Source organism: Emydura macquarii, unplaced genomic scaffold (genome assembly GCF_026122565.2).
Source record: "Emydura macquarii macquarii isolate MOO-44397 ecotype Brisbane River unplaced genomic scaffold, CSIRO-AGI_Emac_v2 contig_2422, whole genome shotgun sequence".
NCBI classification, from domain to species: Eukaryota; Metazoa; Chordata; order Testudines; family Chelidae; genus Emydura; species Emydura macquarii.
The window spans coordinates 30,060,526-30,081,379 of NW_027132559.1; the positions used below are offsets into that span (position 1 = coordinate 30,060,526).

General features: G+C 39.1%; 1 protein-coding gene across 4 annotated transcripts in view; it reads left to right on the top strand.

The window, feature by feature from the left end:
• SLC25A13 (solute carrier family 25 member 13) overlaps positions 1-20,854 on the top strand; it is a 124,596-nt gene that overhangs the window by 61,716 nt on the left and 42,026 nt on the right. For all 4 annotated transcript variants that reach the window (XM_067562152.1, XM_067562155.1, XM_067562157.1 and 1 more), the window contains 3 exons: positions 6,364-6,503; positions 18,179-18,325; positions 20,549-20,687. In XM_067562152.1, coding sequence (XP_067418253.1) covers positions 6,364-6,503; positions 18,179-18,325; positions 20,549-20,687 — 426 coding nt within the window. The remainder of the gene's footprint in view (positions 1-6,363; positions 6,504-18,178; positions 18,326-20,548; positions 20,688-20,854) is intronic.

Sequence of the window (20,854 nt, forward strand, 5' to 3'; positions counted from 1 at the left end):
GTTTCCTACTTGAATCACAAACCAGTTTGAACCAGATTTTTCAACTGAAAGGGGTGCAAAGGCAGACAACATGCCATTGAAGAAGTTTGATCTTTCAGTGTCTACTTGACAAACTTAGACATTTACAGGTTAAAATTCAAATTTTAGTAAAATAAATTCATCTGTTACAAATAACACCATGGGTTACTAAAACTGAAAACTTAGAATGTTCTCCTTGCCACTGCTGATGCTTTTTGTTTGATTAACAGCTCTCTGTTTGGGCAATAGAAATGTGCTAGTTGGTCATAGTCAGTTTTTACTAATTTTTCCAGATTTTCGTGTAGTAGCACGATGCTGAAATATTTCTGTTCCACACATTGCAAGGTGAATACTTTCTTTTTAAAATGAAGAAGAAAACAAAAAGTCCTGCTTCTGCTGGAATTCTTGAAATTTTGTTCTAAAAGCCTATTTATATAAAATCCAAATTGAGGGTGAAATTTGACCAGATAATGGCTTTTTAAAAGTTGAGAAAAATGTGGAAAAAGACTTTTCTAAAGTTACCAGTAGGGCATAAATGTGCTCTTTTAATTCACCTTTATTTGTATTTTGTTCGCTTGCTTTGGTGTAGTTTGTAGAATGCTGCCTTAAAGTTTGAAGCAAAATTAAATTTTAAAAGTGACCACCTTCTGTTGTAATGCTGGATTTAGAAGACAAGGGAAGAGTACAGTTTGAACTGAAGAACAGCTTGGAGTGAGTTGTAGTAAATGTTTTGGTACCTTTTGACAGTTAAATCACAGGCCAAACCATTGTAAATTTGTTCATGGAGCATGAACGGTCTTAGTATCTAAATCAGACAGTAAGACTACAGATAAGGATGTGAATCAGTGAAATTGTTCTAGATGAGTGAGTGATAAGTGTAGTGAAGGAAGAATTTAACATCCAGTCCACTGAACATTTATAGAAGTTTGTGAACCATGACTAGTGATGAGAAGGAAGCATACTGCATGTGTAAAAAGTCTTGGGCAAAGGGGGTACCATGTCTCATAACAATCTTCCAGTCAGCTAGCTGCCACCATATAATCCAACATGCACACAGTCAGAAAAGCACCCGGTGTTAGTTTCAGAAACACATTGACGTCAGTTTACATCATCATTTTTAAATGGTCAAATATTGAAGCTCTCTGCCTATTGTACTAAACAGCTAACCAAATATTGAAGTTTGTTTGGGGCAGCACCTCAGATCTCACCAAAGTGTAGCAAGAAATCATATTTACCTCTTCTGCTTTAGCTATTTTGGCTATTTGGAGGAATATTTGTATTTATCTGAATTCCTGGGGCAGTACAGTACATACACATACCCATGAATACAAGTAAGTAATAGAACAAAAATATTAGGGTGTATGTCTTAATTTTGATACTGTTTTCTTCCCAATACTTTTTATAAAGCTTTTCAATTCCTTTGCTGTAAGTTATTTAGGTGTTTGTAATTTGCCCAGCACCTTCATGTTAAGGTGCAATACAAATCACTAGGAAGCATACTTTCAGACTTGAAATAATTTTCTTTCTTACCCCTCCTTTTTTGTCATTTTCTTGAGTTGAGATTGTTCTGTTAGGCCACAAAGAAGGAGTCCGTGGGTGCATTTTCAGTGGGGGAAAAAGTGTATTATTGCTTCTAGTTAGCTAACACATGAGGCAAAATCCTAGTGAAGGCAAGGCAGTTAGTAGCTTACACGTGTTCTCATGAGGTAAACCCTAGGCAACCCATCATCTTTACCACAACCTGCTAACAGGCATAAGAGCTACAAACTGCCATGTCGTCACTAGATCTTACCTCATATTAGCTACCTCATGTACGCTATTACATCATAATACACGTACGCTACTCCCTCATCACATGCAAACAATACTAGTCTCTTCCTGGAGGGAGGAGGGATGGGTAAGAAAATAGGAAAAAGCTTGGTGATATCCTAATTGGTACAAACAGGAGACTGACATAGGAGTGAATCCCAGGACCGGTTTGAGAACATCCATATCCTTTTGGAAGATAAAGTGGTTCTTAGCTGAAGGAGGCAGCTGTTTCATCAGCTTGCCTGCCTGAAGAGACCAAGATAGTTTTTAAAAGAAGTAAACTAGGCTCAAAATGCAACAACAAAAACTTTATAAAATCTCCACAGAGGAGCTGCAGCCCAATTTCTGTTTCAGTGGGATATGGCCCTAATAAAATGCACTTGGAAAAGGGATGAGACCTCCCTATGAACCCATCCAGTTTCCCTCTGGTTGCCCTGAGAGTGGAATTTTTGCTTGGAGGATGCTAACTGACAAGCCAAAATATAAGCTTGCTGGGAGGGGCTGTCTAAGGTGAGGCATTTGTCTCAGTTAATGAGAAAATTCTCCTTCGCTCTATTACAGGCTTTGAAAGTGGCTTCTGGATGTTTAGTTCTCAGTGGCTGCTGGGATAACCCCGGTTAACTAGGGTCAGGCTGATGGGAAAACAGGGTGGACAAAACCTGATTTTTTTTTTTAATCAGAGTTTAAAATCTTACATTCAATACAGATTTTTTAAAAATGAATCTACTTAAAATTACATTTGAAATTGACAGTCTATGTTAAGGCCTAAACTTGCTATGATCTATGGAAATCATCTCAATTAAATAAAAATAAAATTTTCTGCCAACTTTTAAAGAAAGTCCAACCACTAAACTTATCACTGGCTAAGCACCTTGAACCAGAGTTTGTTGAAGTGCTAAATCAGCATTTGACTGTAGTCGTCTCTCCTGTGGAGGCAGAGAAAATATTTTTTTCATTTCAGTTTGTGCTAATAGTTCAGTTCAATGATTAGTTCGTTCCAAGTTAAGAAACCAGTTGGGAGTTGAAAAAGCAGGAAAGCTTGTTTTCCTCGTCTAATCTATGAATTAAAACTAGGTGTGAGAGGATGAGATCTGCTAGTTCTAAACTCTTGAAAGGACATGGTGACCAGTAACAAACAATCTGTTCAGGTCACTAACTACAGATAATACTACTTTTTGTTCAATAGATCATTTGGTTTAAAATGTAAAACATGTTTTGATAAACTTTATCATGTTTTTTCTTATGTATCCAACACTTTTAAGGAAGTTTTATTTATTTATTTTTTAAAAAATTTTGGGGCATTTTTAGTGGAATTTAAATTTCCATCCAAATGGAACCTCACACGAATTACAAGTAAAAAATTCTCATCTAGTAAATAAGATGTGCATATTTCACCATTTTTTAACATAAGAAAACATGTAAAAGTTGAGAATGAATAAGTATAAATTATACTATATAATTGTTTAAATAAATATCTATCAATATAGCATATCCTCCTGGTTAACAAAAAGAAGCACCAAATTTAGTATAAAGGCTATGTTTAGTTGCAATTCAACATGTTATAGTCTCACTGGTTGAGATTCAACCTTTCATTAGAAAAATCACTAAAAATACAAATGCAAAACACCATTAAAACTGATGATTTAAATCAAGGTTTCCTGTTTGCTGGTTTAAATCATGATTAAAATTGGTGATTTAAATTGCTTTGCTTTAAATCAATCTATCCTGTGGGGAAAGTTTTACGTTCTTCTTCCACCACCATGACCTCCAGATCTGCACAAATGGGATCTGATAAAAGATGAAAGTAATGATCCCATTTAGGAAAGAAGTAGTAGTACACAGTGGAGTCTCTCCCATGGACCCAGTTTTAGTACCACTGTCAACAGTCCCAGATGATGGAGGACTCTCAGGTCAAGAATTTTAAAGTTAATAAGGTGTGTATTGCAGTTTGCAAAAGCCTCTAGGTCCCAAAACTCATTTTCAATGGTTTTTAGGAGCTTTTGAAAATCCCATTTAAACACACAAATAAATGCCTTTTATAAATCTGACCCCAGGTGGTTAAAGTATCTGAAGAGCTGTAGTCTGGGAAAATATCTTTGCTATGTACCCTTGATTCAGGCTAATTTTCTTTTCTGCTGTGTTGAAGAAGGCTCCCAGGTAGATCTGGGCTTTTTTTTTTTTTTTTTTTTGTGAATAGTAAATGCATTTTAAATGTTTGTTGGAGCAAGGATGTGAATTTGGGTCTCCCACCTCTCAGGTGAATTTCTTGAACACCAGGCCACAGAGTCATTCTCTCTGCCCAAATGACACAGTGGAAGAGCTTCAGCAGGAGACACCTGAGAGAAACCCACATCAGAATATGCCATAGCCTGGTGATTCGGGCATTCTCCTCCAGTGTGGTAGGCCCAAATTCAGATCCCTGTCCCACACCATGCAGAGAAGGAAATTGAACCTGGGTTTCCCACATCACTGGTAAATACCCTAACCACTGAGCTAAAGCTTATAAGGAGGTGGCACCACTGCCTCCAAATCTATTTCCATCATCTGTTCCCCTGGTCCTTTTGTGACTCCATTCTTTTAAAAATACCTGTAAATGAAATTTTTTGGATTGGATGAAACATTTTATTTGACCTGAAATGGAATGGTTTCAGAATTTTCAAATTTCAAATTTGGTTTGACCTGAGCCTATATATATATATATATATATATATATATATATATATATATATATATATATATATATATATATTTTTTTTTTTTTTTTTTTTTTCAAAACTGCCAGCAGATTGAGAAATCAGTTATTCATCCAATTCTTCTTAATGTCTCTCCCACCTGGAAGAAGGAGTCAGAGAGGGGAGCTCTTTTCCATGCCAACCATAAATCTCATCTGAGAGAGGCACAAATCTCTTGGGTATTGTATATCAAATGGCTGACAGACCCCTCACCAAGACAGTTCTTCTTAATGGGTATCACCTGGACTTTTCAGTGGTATGGATGAAAAGTGCTGTGTAAGATATGATGATGATGATTTCCTTGTGGATTGCTGCTTCTGCCACTACTAAGATCTTTGTTAATGTCCTCAGAGCCAGGCAAGATCAAGGGGAAGGAGGGAGCATTGGGAATGGACTTTTTTGAGTGCAGATTGAGGATAACTCTGAGGAGAATCTAAAATGTTGTTTTTAGAGCAGTTGGCATGAGGAATTAATTGGGCTTCAGTGTGTCTAAGCAGTCTCTGTTAGGGAGCATAGCAGGAAGCCACTTCAGATCAATAGATCAGATCAACCCTTCCATAATAATAGTTTTAAATATCCTGTACAATAGTTTTCTCATCTTTCTCCAACTCCTCAATGGCTCCCTTCTCCTTTTCTCTCTCCCTCCTCTTGGAAAAGGATTCAGTAGCAGAAACAGTTAAGTCATCTTCTGGACATTAAAGACACCCACCCAGTTCCTCAGGAAGAATGAGGTAGAGGATTCTGTTTCCTCTACTTTAGTTATCAAAGATCCTGGGTAATCTGCCTAGTTCTAAACCTCAAGTAATGACAAATTCTTCTAGGACTAAAAATTCAAGATGGAATCTTTTGGTCCCTCAGAGTCACAATCAAGTCCAAGGAGTTTCTCACATCATTACATCTAAAATACATGTAACTTTTCATACCTATTATTGTGCTCATTAGCTAGAATATATAAAATTAGATTCCAGCAATCCACTGCCCTTATGTTGCATTGTATAACAAGTAATCTTCCAATTGGTATTCTTCATTCCGATAACCCATTCCTAAATCAGTTAATGATACCTTACACTATCTAAAAAATTCCTTCAACTGTGTGTGTTTGCTAATAAACTGATTTATTGTAGTAAGGAATGCACCTGGTAGTCAGAATTTGCAGGATCAGGTCCTAAGCAAGTACTTAGTGGTCATATTAACATTTTTTAATAGGAAACCAGAGATTTCAAAAGCTAAAGTTTGTTTTTATACATACGTTTTCTGGTTTACAGGACTAGCTGACTACTAAACTGGATCTTGAAATATTGGTATTTTTGTAGCTACGTTTCTTTGAAAGTAGAATACAATCTGAATAATACTACTTTTAGGAAGTGTAGACTAATCCAAAAACCCTTTGCTCTTAACAGCTTTAAAAGACTCCATTGAAAACGGGTTAACTTTTGTCATCTTCTACATAGAATTTCAGTTAATCTTAATCTTTCCTGACAGAGACCATTTTGAAACAATGAAGTGTGTACTTGGTTCTCTTTTTTTTAAACAAAGTTTGTCAGTATGTGACTTTATAATTAAAAAGCTTCTTTGGGATCTTGTTTTATGATGCATTGTACTTGAAAACTGAGGTTTCTTTGTGAGAGTGGATAGGTTTTTCTAGTCTTATGATTTAGTTAATCAAAAAAATCTAAGCTTCTTAATACCTTTATAGGGTAATCTCCCATGTGAATAATGTTGTTTTCCTATTAGAAAAAGCTAGTACTAGTTTTCTATGTGTGATTCCGTATTTTTAATTAGTTCTCTTTTTCTTTTTTTCTAGAGGATGTCAAGCAAGTTTTTGGTCAGACCACAATTCATCAGCACATTCCATTTAACTGGAATTCAGAGTTTGTACGGCTGCATTTTGGAAAAGATCGAAAAAGACACCTGACGTATGCGGAGTTCACCCAATTCTTATTGGTGGGTTTAGTGCAAAAAGGTTTGAGTTTCACAGTTCAGGGCAACTGCATCTGTAGTCCCTTGAGAGCACCCACTCTAGACTTCTGGCTCCTCCGCCATCACCTCTCTTGGGTAGAGACCTGCATCTCTCCCACTTCTGATTGAGATTTTTTCATGCTGCATAATTCACTGCCTACACTGATGCTGCCAGATTGCCTAAACGGGTCCGTGTCTGTGCTTTGCTTTCTCTTCAAAGGCTTAAAACAGCATAATTACCTGCAGTTACCACAGAGCCCTTTACAGGCAAGCACATTTATTCTTAAAGTGAATGCATTCCAGAGAAAACCTTTTTAAAAAAAATAGGTTCCTACACGTATGCTAAATGCTTACCAGAGGTCATTCATCAGTCTTATAGGTCCTCAGTAGGCAAATGTCCTAATCTGTCCAAAGAAGGGACACGAATCCTTCTTGGGAAGGAACGTCTTGTTGGTTTGCCGGTTCAGAAAGAAGACCGAGTCAATTTAAACTCAGGCTATCTATCTAAAAGTCCTTTCTTTGTTAGTCTCCAGAGAATCCAGTTTGAACTAGTATATGTGAGCCTCCAGGTGGTGGTACGTCTCTAGAGCAGTGGTTGTCAACCTTTCCAGACTACTTGTACCCCTTTTTGGAGTCTTTGTTCTTGCATACCCCAAGTTTCACCTCACTTAAAAATTACTTGCGTGGAAAATCAGACATAAAAATACGGAAGTGTCACAGCACACACGTACTGAAAAATTGCTTACTTTCTCATTTTTACCATATAATTATAAAATAAATTGACTGGAATATAAATATGGTACTTCTGTTTCAGTGCAATACTTGAGCCAGTTTTTCACTTGTGAGCTTTGCCCGAAGCTCAAGCCCCAGACACCGGGGCTGAAGCATGTAACTTAGCTTTGGGGACCCACCTGTAGCATGGAACCCCAGACAGTTGCCCTGCTTGCCACCCCATAATGCTGGCTCTGAACTTACAACTCCCCTTAACCTGTCCCATGAGCCTTTCCCCCCGCCCCCTGCGGTCTGCAATCCCCCAGATTGAGAAACACTGATCAAGATGAATTGAGTACTCCCTGGAAAACTTCTGAGTACCACTAGGGGTACATGTACCCCGGTTGAGAACTCCTGCTCTAGAGGTGTTACAACCTGAGTGAATTTATCTAATCAATCAGTCACTGTTCTTAGTTCCTTGAGGAATTACATCAATCCCTGGCCCACAATGATACATAAATTTAATACAGTAAGAGCTCCGAAAGATATTACAGGTAATTGCCTTGTCTCTCTCAATTAGTAATAAGAAATGTACAAGAATCAAGTTGCTTGTAAATTTGGCGAATACCATTTTGGCAACATAGCCAACAGTGCTGTGTTTAGGCTCTTATTACTGTCAGAAGGCTGGATTTTAGAACTCATGCATTGGCAGATATGATCTGCTTGTGGTAAAATTGCTGAATCTAGGAAGTTTTTACTTTTTTGGCACTTGAGTGTGGCATGAATATTTTTTTTAGTGGGTTGGGCTCACTGTTTCAGGCTAGTCTTTGAGACATGAGGTTTAAGACCCAGACATCAAGATATTTATAAACTATAGAACATCTTTCACTAGGAGAATCCAAGTATGTTAAATAACAGTAGATGTTTTTACCAAGTATTGTGCATTTTGAACTTGCTTTGCAAAATGGATATTAAGGCAATTTTTTTGATTTATCAAAATTCTATTGATACCAAATTTGTATGATTTTAGTAGTAAAATACAGTAATGGTATTCCATCTGCTACAGACCTCTTACGCAAATGGTTGATTGATACCATTTACTAACTAGGCTGTTCTCGGTGGTGGCAGATAACAGAACAAGGAGCAATGGTCTCAAGTTGCAGGGCGGGAGGTCTAGGTTGGACATTAGGAAAAAGTTTTTCACTAGGAGGGTGGTGAAGCACTGGAATGGGTTACCTATGGAGGTGGTGGAATCTCCATCCTTAGAGGTTTTTAAGCTGAGGCTTGACAAAGCCCTGGCTGGGATGATATAGCTGAGGTTAGTCCTGCTTTGAGCAGGGGGTTGGACTAGATGACCTCCTGAGGTCCCTTCCAACTCTAATATTCTATGATTCTATGATTCTATAACCAAATAGTGCAGCAGGTAGAAAATTTTATTTATTTTTTCCTGTGCTGCATGGAGAATCAATAGAAGCTATCTTCTCTGGAGGGAATCCTTTCATGTCTATGGTTTTGGGTATATTGCTACATAAAGCAAAATAAAGTAGAAACCCCAGTTACGAACACCTCGGGAATGGAATTTGCTTTTTTAAAATCTCTGTTGCTGCGTTGCCTGATTGCGTACTTCTGGTTCCAAATGAGGTATGTGCTTGACTGGTCAGTTCCTCACTCTGGTGTTTGTAACTCTGAGGTTCTATTGTATCATACAAATGAAAAATCAATTAATGTTTTTTAAAAAATGCTAATGCTTGTTTAAATAAAATGAAATGAAATGCATTGATGCGTTGCTTGTATCCATTTTGAACGTACTAAGTGCCGGTATAAGATTTTACACAAGAGTTTTTAAATAGGAGCCTACTTCAAGATCACAAGGTTGTATTTTTTTTATTTTTTTGTTTATACAAGGAAGTTAGTTCACAGTAGGAGGTAGTATCATTTTGATGAGGAATAATTAAGATGATGCTGTTGAGACAAATGCTTCAAATTGACTTTGTGAAACAGAGCCTAATTAACTCTTTGTCTGAAGAGGATGTAGGAGATCATAAATGCAATCATATTCTCTTAGTTTTAATAATGACTATTATTGCTAAGTACCTAGGATAGACATGTATGCTGACTTTGGTAGTCTGTAACATCCTGGTCCTGTATCCTCTAATCTTGCTTAGTTTGGCTTCTTATTTGGAGATGTGAAGAAATACTCAGATTCTATAAGAGGGTGCCTGGATTGATAATTGGGTGTGGAGTCTCGCCTCTATGTCACCAGTGCAATTCTACCTGGTTCTAAAGTGATCAAGTGCCCTTCAAATTGAAAAGCTTTGATAGCCTGTGTGAAAAGGCTCCCAGTTCCTAAGAAGCAAATGTCTACATCACAAAAATACCATAATGACTGACGTCGTATGCAGTGTAGTTGTAGCTGTCTTGGTTCTCGGATATTAGAGAGACAAGGTGTGCAAAGTAATGTATTTTACTGGACCACCTTCTGTTTTATTGGACAGAAGTTGGTCCAATAAAAGATGTTACCTCACCTATCTGGTCCCTCTAACGACTGACAGTCACAATGGCACTTGGTAGAACTCATGGACTGAATGGGCATGGAAAGTGAAATGGAGCTTTGCTACTCTGGTGAGGAAGGGGTCCCTTCTGCTGCAGGTCCATGCACAGCTTTGTGATAGGGCTGGAACGCTTCATGGTGGACCTCTGTGTGAATAGAATAGTTGTTTGACAGCACTGGAAACAGGTGTCTTTCAAAAACCCTAAAATTTACTTAGCTATATAAAAAAGGGGGAAAAAATAGGCTCATACTAAATTATATTCCCATGTGTTTCTGTTGCTTGGCGTGTTACTGATGCTGTTTAGTCAATACCATTCCCATCTCATCTGCAGTCCAAAAACCAAACTTTTAATGGGCATTTAATGCTTAATTGTATTTCATCTTAACCACAGTATAGGGATGGTGCCCACACTTTAAACTCCAGGCCACATCTCAAAATCTGCCATTTTCTCTCACCCTACTCCTGTGTTGTAGTTATTCACCCCTTGAGCTCCACTTCTTTAAAAAAAAAAAAAAAAATCCCCTGGGACCCTCATCTTCATAGCCTACATTAATTGCTCTTCTCCTCTGAATATTCTATCCTCCTCCTGGATATTTTCTCTTTAATCTCTGTGTTTGTTCCCCTGTTGCCCCCGCTCACATTTCTTTCTTTCCACCTCCAGCTTAGCACTGTGCTGGCCTATAAAGATGCATTTTGTCTATTCCCTTTCTTCTTCTACCTGGGTTGTGGCCAGCCTGATGATATGGCTCTTTGTGATTGCAGCAGGGGTTTTGATGTGCAGCAGGGTAAAGATGTCACGTTGGCTGTTCTCTGGACAGCTGGGAGGCATCCGGGATGAGGGTGAGGTAGCTGGTAAAGTTGCCACCATATTTCTTGGAGGCCTCAGGTGGGCTCCAGGTGATCAGAAGTCCTGGGATTTTACTGAAACATACCATTCAATTTCAACTTAATTGTGATACTGGTGTAATTGTAGTCAATTGGTATATCTAGTTACCCAGTTCGTGTAGTTATAGATCATTGAAGCATATGACATCAGTGCTATCCTTTGCCTTACAGCATTGTGTCCTTACATTGTAAATGCTGAAGCTCTGGCAGAAACTATTCTTGGCACAAATTTGAGTTACTCTTCATGTGTAGAAATCTTGGCTTGAATTTCATAACCTTTGGTACTCCGCTTTTCCTCCTGACATTCTCTCTCTATGAGAGTCAGTCTCCTTGGTCTGACATCTAGACCTTGGACCTTAGGCAGCAGGATACCACAGTAGATGCCAAGTTACCTCTTTGCACTCCTGGTGTGTGAATACTTTTTGTATTGCCCTTAACTTGGACCAGATGGATTCCTTAATGCACTGCAGGTACTGTTTTGTAAATAAAGCACTGCTTGCTGGTTTTTAATGAAATAAACTAAGTAGATTAAAAGTAGTTCATATTTCTTGCCATCTACCCCTTCCCATTGCTGTGGAACACACACTTTTTCCATATTCATGTTCTGTTAGAGCAGATGAATGCATTTTCATTTTGGACATAAGGAAGCTAGATGAACATTTAAACAACAAGTTTTATTCTGTATGCAAGAGGAATTGAGATCTGTTCTTGCTCTAAACCAGTGATACTCAGACCTCAGTCATTCAGGAGCCAAACTAGCAATCCGCATTACTCAAAAGGGCCACAGTAGTGTGGATTCATTGTTTCATCTACTATTTTATATGTATATTATTCTATCAGTAAAATAAGTGACCAAATATTCTACAGTTGGTTAATAACGTAGTAAAACCATCCTGATTGGTTAATAATTAAATCATATCATGTTTTATTATCATGTGCTGCGAAGAGCTGCAGGAGACAGATTTAAGAGACACTTGTGGCTCCCAAGTCTGTCGGCATATCACTGCTCTAAACAATTAAAGAGCTTCCTCTGTGAGATAGTCCTTCATGAGTTGGACAGGACTTAAATACTATGATCTGATTCAAGAACAACAATCTCAAACCCAACCCCAGAGTTTAAAATCGATTGATAGATCAGATGCTGTGTTTGCTAATATATAGGTCTGTCAAACACATTTAAATGTTAGCTAAGATTTTGGTCAGTTCTGGCACGCTAGTTGATGAGATAATACCTGTAAATGGGACCTCACAATCCGCTGCAGTGGAAAGGATTGTTTTGCATCTAATGAATGCAAGTCAATTGGAAATATCAGTCATACCTGAACATTAAATCTCCACATAACTGGAAAATGAATTATGTTTTTAATGAGCTGCTTGGGAAAGCTGAGGTGAAATTCTAGGTGGGAAATCCTGTCATTAAAACTCTGGTGCCAGGGTGCCTGCGGCCATGTTCAAATTAATTTTGCATAAATACTTATTGTAGCTTGTAGAAATTCAGAATCCTATCACTGAGGGATAAACTTTTTTAAGGTATGTGTAGGGATTACAGAAACTCTAATCTAGTGTTCAATGGGTAGGTATTTCACATTGAGAAGCTATTAAGTTAGTTTTTTTATATAGCTCATTTTCACCCATATTTTGGTTAACTAAGCAATCTTAGGCTGTGTGATAGGGTCCCTGGGGTGCAACCCGGACTGTGGGACTGCTGAGCCCTCCAAATGCACCAGCTTGGCTGCCTCTGACATTGTGATGCTGATGTCAAGCTACAAACCTCTGACAGACACTGCACTTACACAGAAATCCACAGGCAGGGACACACCTAACTAAGTAACATGAATGATTTCCCAGTCGCTCATGAACCATCAATAGAGAGGCTCCAGCCAATTCCCACAGGTCCCCAGCCTTGCATCCCAGAACTGTACAGTATTACACTGCTCAAGGCTCCTCTGGGCAGTGCAAGTTCATAAGTTCTCCACGCCCTCAGTATGGAATGGACACATACTAATCTTTGTAAATGGAGCTGAGATTTCCCAAGCACTTCAACCAAAACACACTTTAGATAAAATATAAGACAGATTTATTAACTACAAAAAGATAGATTTTAAGTGATTATAAGTGGTAGGCATAAAGGTCAGAGATAGTTGCCTTAAGAAAATAAAAAATAAACACGCATTCTAAATCCTAAACTTTTAATCTAAACAAGAGTTGAATCAAACAATGTCTCACCCGCACAGATGGGACAAGCAGGTTACAGTTCTTCAATACACAGACTGGACTCCCTTTTCTAGCCTGGGACCACCCTTCCTCAGTTCAAAGTCTTTGTCTTCCAGATGTGCTGTAAGGTGTTGAGCTGGGGGTGGAGAGAGGCCAAGTGGTGATCTCTCTCTCTCTCTCTCTTTTTATACCTTCTTCCAGCTGCTAGAAAGATCTTTGCTGTGACATGGGGGTCAGGCAGCCCCATTGGACAGGCAGTCTCCATTGCCTATTTGCTTTCTCTCAGAAGTCTCTAGGACAGCCGTTGAGAGAGTGGATTCCTTTTAATATCTGGCTGGTCCTTTGTTGTAACTGATAGGTTGGTTGTGGATGTTCCCAACCTCACAACATATTTCAGTAACGCATACGAAGCAAAACTTCATAGCTTCAGATACAATAACACATACAATCCAACAGGATATCAATGTTCGACAGATCAAGACTTTTAAAATTATACCTCAAAAGGCAAACTTTGTACAAACATATCATAATCATATCACGGTGCTGAACATGGGGCTTCCAGGGTGCTGCTTAGAGGTACGGAGTGTCCCAGGCTGAAAGATGTGAAATGTTTCTCAGCTTGATTAAATAGCAAACTTTATTTGGAAATTAGGTTTATTTACAATTGGCATGTCTGAGCCTCATCGCAGTGGTACTATTGTGCTTTTTTCGATATCCCGTCACTTCTCCCAGATCAATGCTAGCAGTTACTGAGCATACTTTTGAAGCATACGTAGTCATGCTGTGAAATGTCTTAACTTTCAGGCTTTGAGATGGCTAGATTACATACACTTTTCTTTGAAATTAGGATTTTACATGGTTACGAAATGCACTGATGATAAACAAGTGTGTTCCATGTGATGGTGTTTACATGCCAATTCTGGCTTTCGTTTGCTGTTTTTCATAACAAAGCTTTACTTTTATTGGGTAAACATTCCCTAATATGCTTTTCCACCACCTCTTCACTTTGCTGACATTTTGGTGGCTGTGAGTGACAGAGGACAATTGCTCTTTCCATTTAATTGTGAAAGCAGATGCTTCTCAGACTTAGTCATAAAAACGTGGTTAAAATCTTTGCAATAAGGGTGGAATGGTGTGAATAGTTTTCTCCAAGACTTGAAAATGTGCTCACACCAGTTAGGGTATGTCTACGCAGCAAAGAAAAACCCATGGCTGGCCCATGCCAGCCTACTTGGGCTTGTGGGGCTCAGGCTGTGGGGCTGTTTCATTGCTGTATAGACTTCTGGGCTCGCATTCTGGCCCTAGTTGGCTGGCACGGGCCAGCTGTGGGTTTTTCTTTGCTGTATAAATATACCCATAGAGTTTCTAAACTGTACAGGGGGAAAAATCTTTAATCACACAGAGCCCCATCGTTAAGTCAGGGTGCCTTCCTACAGCTGTCACCTGCTCTTCCCTGTTTGGCCACCTGTCGGAGCTTGGGGTGAGGGGTCAGCCTTGTGCTTTGCCCTGTACTATTACTGTGTTAGTCAAGTTGGGTAATTATTCTCCCTAGTTAAACCTGCTTAGCAAATAGAACAAAGAGAAGCAGCATTGGCAAGGTAAAGAGGAGGGAAATTTGTTTGTATAAGATAGGGTATCTCAACCTTTTAAGAAGCAAGTACCCCCTAACTTCTGAATTTTAGGAAGTACCCTAACACTCAATTTTCCAGGGGATTTTATATTTACAGACTAATGTGAGCCATATGTTGGAAGAAGGGCTGAGTATATAAGGCCGTGATATGACAGATGTCAGATCTAGTGTGGGTAGGGTTACCACCTTTACACCAAGAGTGCACAGCTCAAGTATGTACCTGGGCTAGAGGTGAAGTTGGCCAAAGCTAGGAGGCTTTGAGCGGCATGCCAATGCTGGGGAATATAAAGCGCCACGCCAAATTTTTTGCCATAGATTTGAGAGGAGGAAGGGGTGAGAGAGAGACAGGAAAGGAGGGCGAGAGAGAGAGAGGGGAAAAGAGGGTAACTGGTGAAATCTGGGGCTGTCTATATAAGCAGTGAAACTGACAAGTTTTCTGGGCACTGGGCTTTGAGCCAGGGACAGGGGCTGCCACCTGGGCAAGTTGCAGGCGGCTGCCGCACTGGCTGCCAGCCCAGGAGGTGGCGACTGCCACCCAATCCAAGCTGGGGCAGAGGAGGCTTCCGCTCTGGCTGGGACCCAGGGATGTGGCAGGCAGCTGCTGCCCATCTTCAAGCCGGGGCGTTGGAGACTGTCCCTCAGCTCGGAGCTGGGGCACGGGTGGCTGCCACCCAGCTGTGAGCCCAGCTCACGAGACGCAGCAGGCTGCCACTGGGCTCCCACCTGGGAGCTGGGACCGGGTGGGAAGCAGGCTGCTGCCGCCCAGCTTCCCCAGAAGCCCCCTTCACTCTGTTTTTCCCCAGACACCCCTTGCCTGTGTCTCATGTACCCCCAGGGGTACACGTACCACAGGTTGAGAAACTATGGTATAAGAGACCCTTATTAGTAGGTCACCTGGGGCCTCATGAAAAACGAGCCCTTGGAATATAGTCGTTATATCTCATGGATGGTGCCTTGTAGTCCCGTGGCTGAGACATTGTGCCTTGTTCTCCATGTTTGCATTGTCATGCAAACGTTAATATTATGGTACTGCTGTAATGTTTTTTTTTGTTTGTTTGTTTGTTTTTTAAAAAAGAATCCCAGTGGCTATAAAATAGGGCATAAACTGCTACCCTGGCAGTGAACTAATTTAGAATCAGAAAGCAAAGAAATACGTAAGGACAGGCTGGAACTCTGTCCTGCACACTCTGCTCCACCTTAACATTTCAGTATACATTGTCAGGACCTGCTCTGCGTACTCTATGGCAGTTTGTACCTACGTTCTGTGGCAGGGCTCCCTGATTTATGCAGCACTGCTGTGCTGGATTCTCCCAATCCAGAAATTCTTTGGTAGCTTGAATTAAAAAAAAAAGATTTTAAAATGTATTAAATAAGAGATAATAGACGCTCTTTAGCATGTTCCAGATATTCATTTTGATACTGAATTCCTGGTGTTACTATCATGGATACAAAAAGATGGGCATGTTCATGTCCTCTGTCCATCAGCCAGGTGGTGATCAACAGGTGTACAAGAATTTTCATGCCCAGCTCATCATCTGAGGCAGAATTTCAAGTTGCTGCCTGCCTCATGCTGACCAGTTTTGTTTTCTTGCACTCTTCCCACTTTACATAGTCTCAAACTGCTGGCTTCAACACTAGTTATAATAAATGAAATGATAATCACAGCCAGGCTGAAGCGAGAAATGATGTGGCCACTGTCAACCAGAGTGAATGTTGAAGCTAAATTATAGCACCTGTAGAGTAAAGGAAATGTGACAGACCTGGAATTGTAACAACTCAAATTTTATGGCTAAAATATTGTAACCCCCATAAGCATTTCTCATTAGAGCCAGACATTTTTAAATAATTTAGTGGGTGAATTAGAGTACTGAAACATTTAGCAGTGCTCATTTTTCTGCCTAACATTTTTTACCCTGCTTCATTGTAACTTGGAGGCAAGCTACAATTTCTAAAGATGTTGATTAGAAATTAAATTAAAACTGTTTAAGAAACTATGAGGTCAGGATTTAAGAAGTTGGTTTGGGCGGTGGCACAAATATTGTATTTGCTGTTTGTTTCCTATTCTTTATTACACTGACTGCTGGCGTTGCCTATGAGGCAAGTAGTGATATCCTCTTCTTATCATTGAAGACATTTCACCATTTAAAGCAGCATACTTGTGATTCTTGATTAATACATGGTCTGTTTAATGTGACTTTTTAAAATCTTTTTTTAAAATGTGAATAGTGGAGATGATAAAGTGCATCTGCCAATTGCAAGACAAGTTCAGTACCTATGAAAGCACCCTGCACCAATTCATTTAAGATGTGGTTTAGAAACAAGCCATATCCTTCCAGGGAAAATAAATTTTAATGAGTTTTTTGAAGCTGGAAGGGATAACATTGTAGTAACTGCTGGAAAATCTGCATTTTTTTCCTTTTTCCAGTAAAAGGGATTAATCCCAGACATGGAAGTCTTACTTGTCTGTGTCTTCACTGTCACTGTGTGTTCATGACTTACTACAAAACAGACCGAAAATCTTTGACATTGTCTGAATTTGTAACTTGTCCCATGCTAAGTTTGGATTTTAGTGGTGTAGTTCAATCATAAAAGCCTCCAGTTTTTCACTGAATGGAGGAAAAACAATCTGTTTGCTGCTAAGAGCAGGATGTAGATAACTGTAGGCGAAGACACAATTTTTGGAGTGGTTACTTGTTTTGTCTCTTCCCCATCCCCATACCCTGGGTGCATTTGAATCACAAACTGTGAAAATATTGAGTGCTGCTATCAGATAAATTGAGTGATTGATATCTATCTATTATTAATACTGATATCTTGAAAGGTGATTCTGGCTTGGTGTAGCACTGGAAATAATAACAAAGGTGTAGTGATGCAAAGCATTTAAACTAGTTTTCTAGTTTGATTTTACTAAACCTTTTTCACTACAGCATTTTACAAATAAGCTACCTTCTGTTTTAAAATAAATAAATAAAGATGCCTTATGAAGAAATACTCCTATTCCCCTCCTTACAGAAATCATTTGTGGAAGCTGAACATAGATCAATATAATTTTACAAAGATTTGATTGATCTAGTCTGAAACGTACGGTAAACTGATAAATGCGCTTTTGATACGACACTTTTGGTTACATTGAAATACATAAAGGGGAGCACACCAGTGCGAGTCTGTTGAAACTCTTGGTCATGTTTCTCTGTTAAATGAATTGTAGAACCTAAAGGGAAGTTAGTGAGAAGTAAGGTAGTGTGTGAATTTAAAGCCCAATAGCAATTCTTCACTAACTCCTTGTGTGGACACTTCTGTTCCACGCTAAGAGTGTCCTCACAGGAAGTTGGTGCAGAATAGTTATTTGCACTTATAGCTATTCCATATTAGCTACTCTGGGCTCTAACCTGCATTGACAAGCCCAAGAGGGAAAAGAAGCCCTGGTCTTATATCTGGGATGTAGAAAAATATTAATGGAGATCTTACTTGTTGTGCATAGAGGGGATTGAACAATAACATGCAGAACACTGTCCCGGTAGGGAAGGATGACATGTGACTCTATTTTGTAGAGTATCAGGTATACTATGGATTTTACTTTAACGTACATGTTCATGAAATATAGTTAAAGCAAAATATAACAAAGTTAGATTTGAGGCTTATTTAACTTTGTTTTAATGTATTTTCAGGAGATACAGTTGGAACATGCAAAACAAGCATTTGTGCAGCGAGACAATGCTCAAGCTGGAAGAGTCACTGCCATTGACTTCAGGGACATTATGGTCACTATCCGGCCACACATGCTGACACCATTTGTAGAAGAATGTCTAGTAGCTGTAAGTTGTGCATAGCTTATTTTTACTGTTCTAGAGATAAGGTCCTCATTGTGCAAATACGAAGTTAGAGGCAGTCCCTTCCCCAAATATATTATTCTGTTTGCATCCTGTGCCCATCACTAGATATATAATTAGCCACATACACAAAATTAGACTCTCATCTCAAGATATCTCTCTTCACAGATCCCACTATCAATTCTTCACACAAAAGCCCAAGCAAATAGATGGGCTTTCTGAATGGTTGACAACCTCAGGATGTGTCATACCAACTTATTGTTCTAGCGTGGCAAATTGTACTCTATTCCAACAAGCCATTGCCCCGGGTTTGAGCAATCATTCTTGAAGTGTTTGTTTTGTAAGTTTACAGTTCCACCAACAGCTCACAGTTGTGTGTAGTATGTGGATCAATGGAAGGTGGAAATTGTCACTAGCAGCTGTTTAAAGAGCTTTTCACACCATATAGAATGAACAGAAATTAGATGAAACTTTTATTTGTTCATCCAATCTATTCTGTACCAGTTTGGGTTTATTCCCTATTATACATTTTTCCCCCCAATACTTTTCCAGTCAGATTTGATCACACACTATACTTTCCACACCTTCCTTGGGTCAGTGATTCCAGCATTGTGATGAATTTCTTAATTTTGGGTTAATTTTGCCTATATCTTTGTGGTATTTCCTAGATCTGAACCTGCTGTTGTGGATGAGGTCTTTTCAGAGCCATGTAGAGAGAATTGCCTCTGCATTCGCAGCCTAACAGTGGCTTTCATGTGTGTCTTTTTATTTTCTCCCTCTTCTGTGTCTCGTGGCACTTGATGTCATATGTTGTGCACTACTGCTGTTAAGTCTCCTTTTTGTAGTTACTATTTTCTGATTGTGTATCTTGCATTAAATATCAGTTTTTAAGATTATTTTGCCCAGAGTATATTCACTTTATATTTAGCTCACATTTGTTACACATGGTTAGCATTTATCCAGGTTGAAACTCATTTTATTACTTCCTGCTCATCTATCTGTACTTCTAGAGCACTTTATATCATTCTGTGCTCACTGGGGTTACAACACCACTCAATTCATTATCCTCTGTTAACTCTTCTGGGTTATATGCCTACATAATTATGTGAAATTTTCTACCATAAAGTTAAACCTTAGTTTTTCAGAAGAGAAAGTATCTTTTAGGGTACATGAGATTCCTCATTTATGGATTGTATGTGCTTCTTGAACCCAGTGTCAGAGGCTAGCTACAGAGGAGGTAGGCTGAATGGCTGGAGCACAGAGCTAGCCCATTCTGTCTACATAATGAGCCATATTCAGTGCTTGTAGCCCTGTATGATTCCATTGAAGAAAACTGTGTTTGGCCCATACATCTGGTCCTTTAGGAGGGCAGGATACCATCTTCCAGCACACATCCCTGCTCAGGCTGTCTCCTCTACTCTAGATGATTTGTAAGAGAGACTGTCAGGGATTGTTGTGTGGTTGTGATGCCTCTGCCTCCTGGGCAAAACATCGGAGATGTTACAGTAAAGAGTGCAGGATTTAGAAACACCACAAAACTCTGAGATTCTTTATAGCCTGAGGATGGCTTCTGACATTTCTCCCCCATCTTGCCCCCTTTTTCCTCACTATAAGATCAGAGTTTGATTATCTCACCCAAAATCAATTGTTTGGTCCTTCTATGGCGGTCTTTTCAGTGGTCAGAAATCTGCTACACTGTGAATGTTGTACTTAAATCATGTTGTATTAAATGTACTTTGTGTATTTAATCAACATGATGTGCTCTGAATTGAAATGTTTGGGTTAACCATTTTAAAAACGTGTTTTGATTTAAGTTTATGTGGTGATATACTTTGCATTTTGTAAGTCTTTAAGATTTTCTCAGTAGAAGAAATAAACCAACTTGCAAAACATGTTCAGCTAAAATAGTATTGAAACTTGAACTCTGTAAATTACTACCGGTCATGTTGTTATAATCCTGCATGTGTATTTGTTTAGGCTTCTAGGGGTAGGGTGAGTCTTACATTCTGGTCGTGATTAGTTTCAGTAACATAAGACTCTTTGGTATGGCTATTTAGTTTGCATTTTTAAAAAATCCCTTGCTACTATCATTGTTATAAACTAATGTTGTTTCAAAGCTTCATTCAAAAATGTTCTTGATCCTAAAGTATTGCAAAAGATTTAAAAGAGCTGCTTTGCTTCCCTCTTCTTTTACTCTTTCTGTTCCAGGCTGCTGGAGGTACCACTTCCCATCAGGTCAGCTTTTCCTATTTTAATGGATTTAATTCTCTCCTTAACAACATGGAGCTCATTAGAAAGATCTACAGTACTCTGGCTGGAAATAGAAAAGATGTGGAAGTGACTAAAGGTTAGTAGAAATGTTGTAATTGTGCAGTTGGGAAGTTTTCCTGGAGAATTGGCTTTGGGGAAGGAACTCATCTATATGCTTTTAAGTCAAACAAACTAACTTGTACCTGCATTTCAGTTCTCTCTGGTGTATTTTTCAGCCATTCATGTTCCTGTTTAGTCCACCCT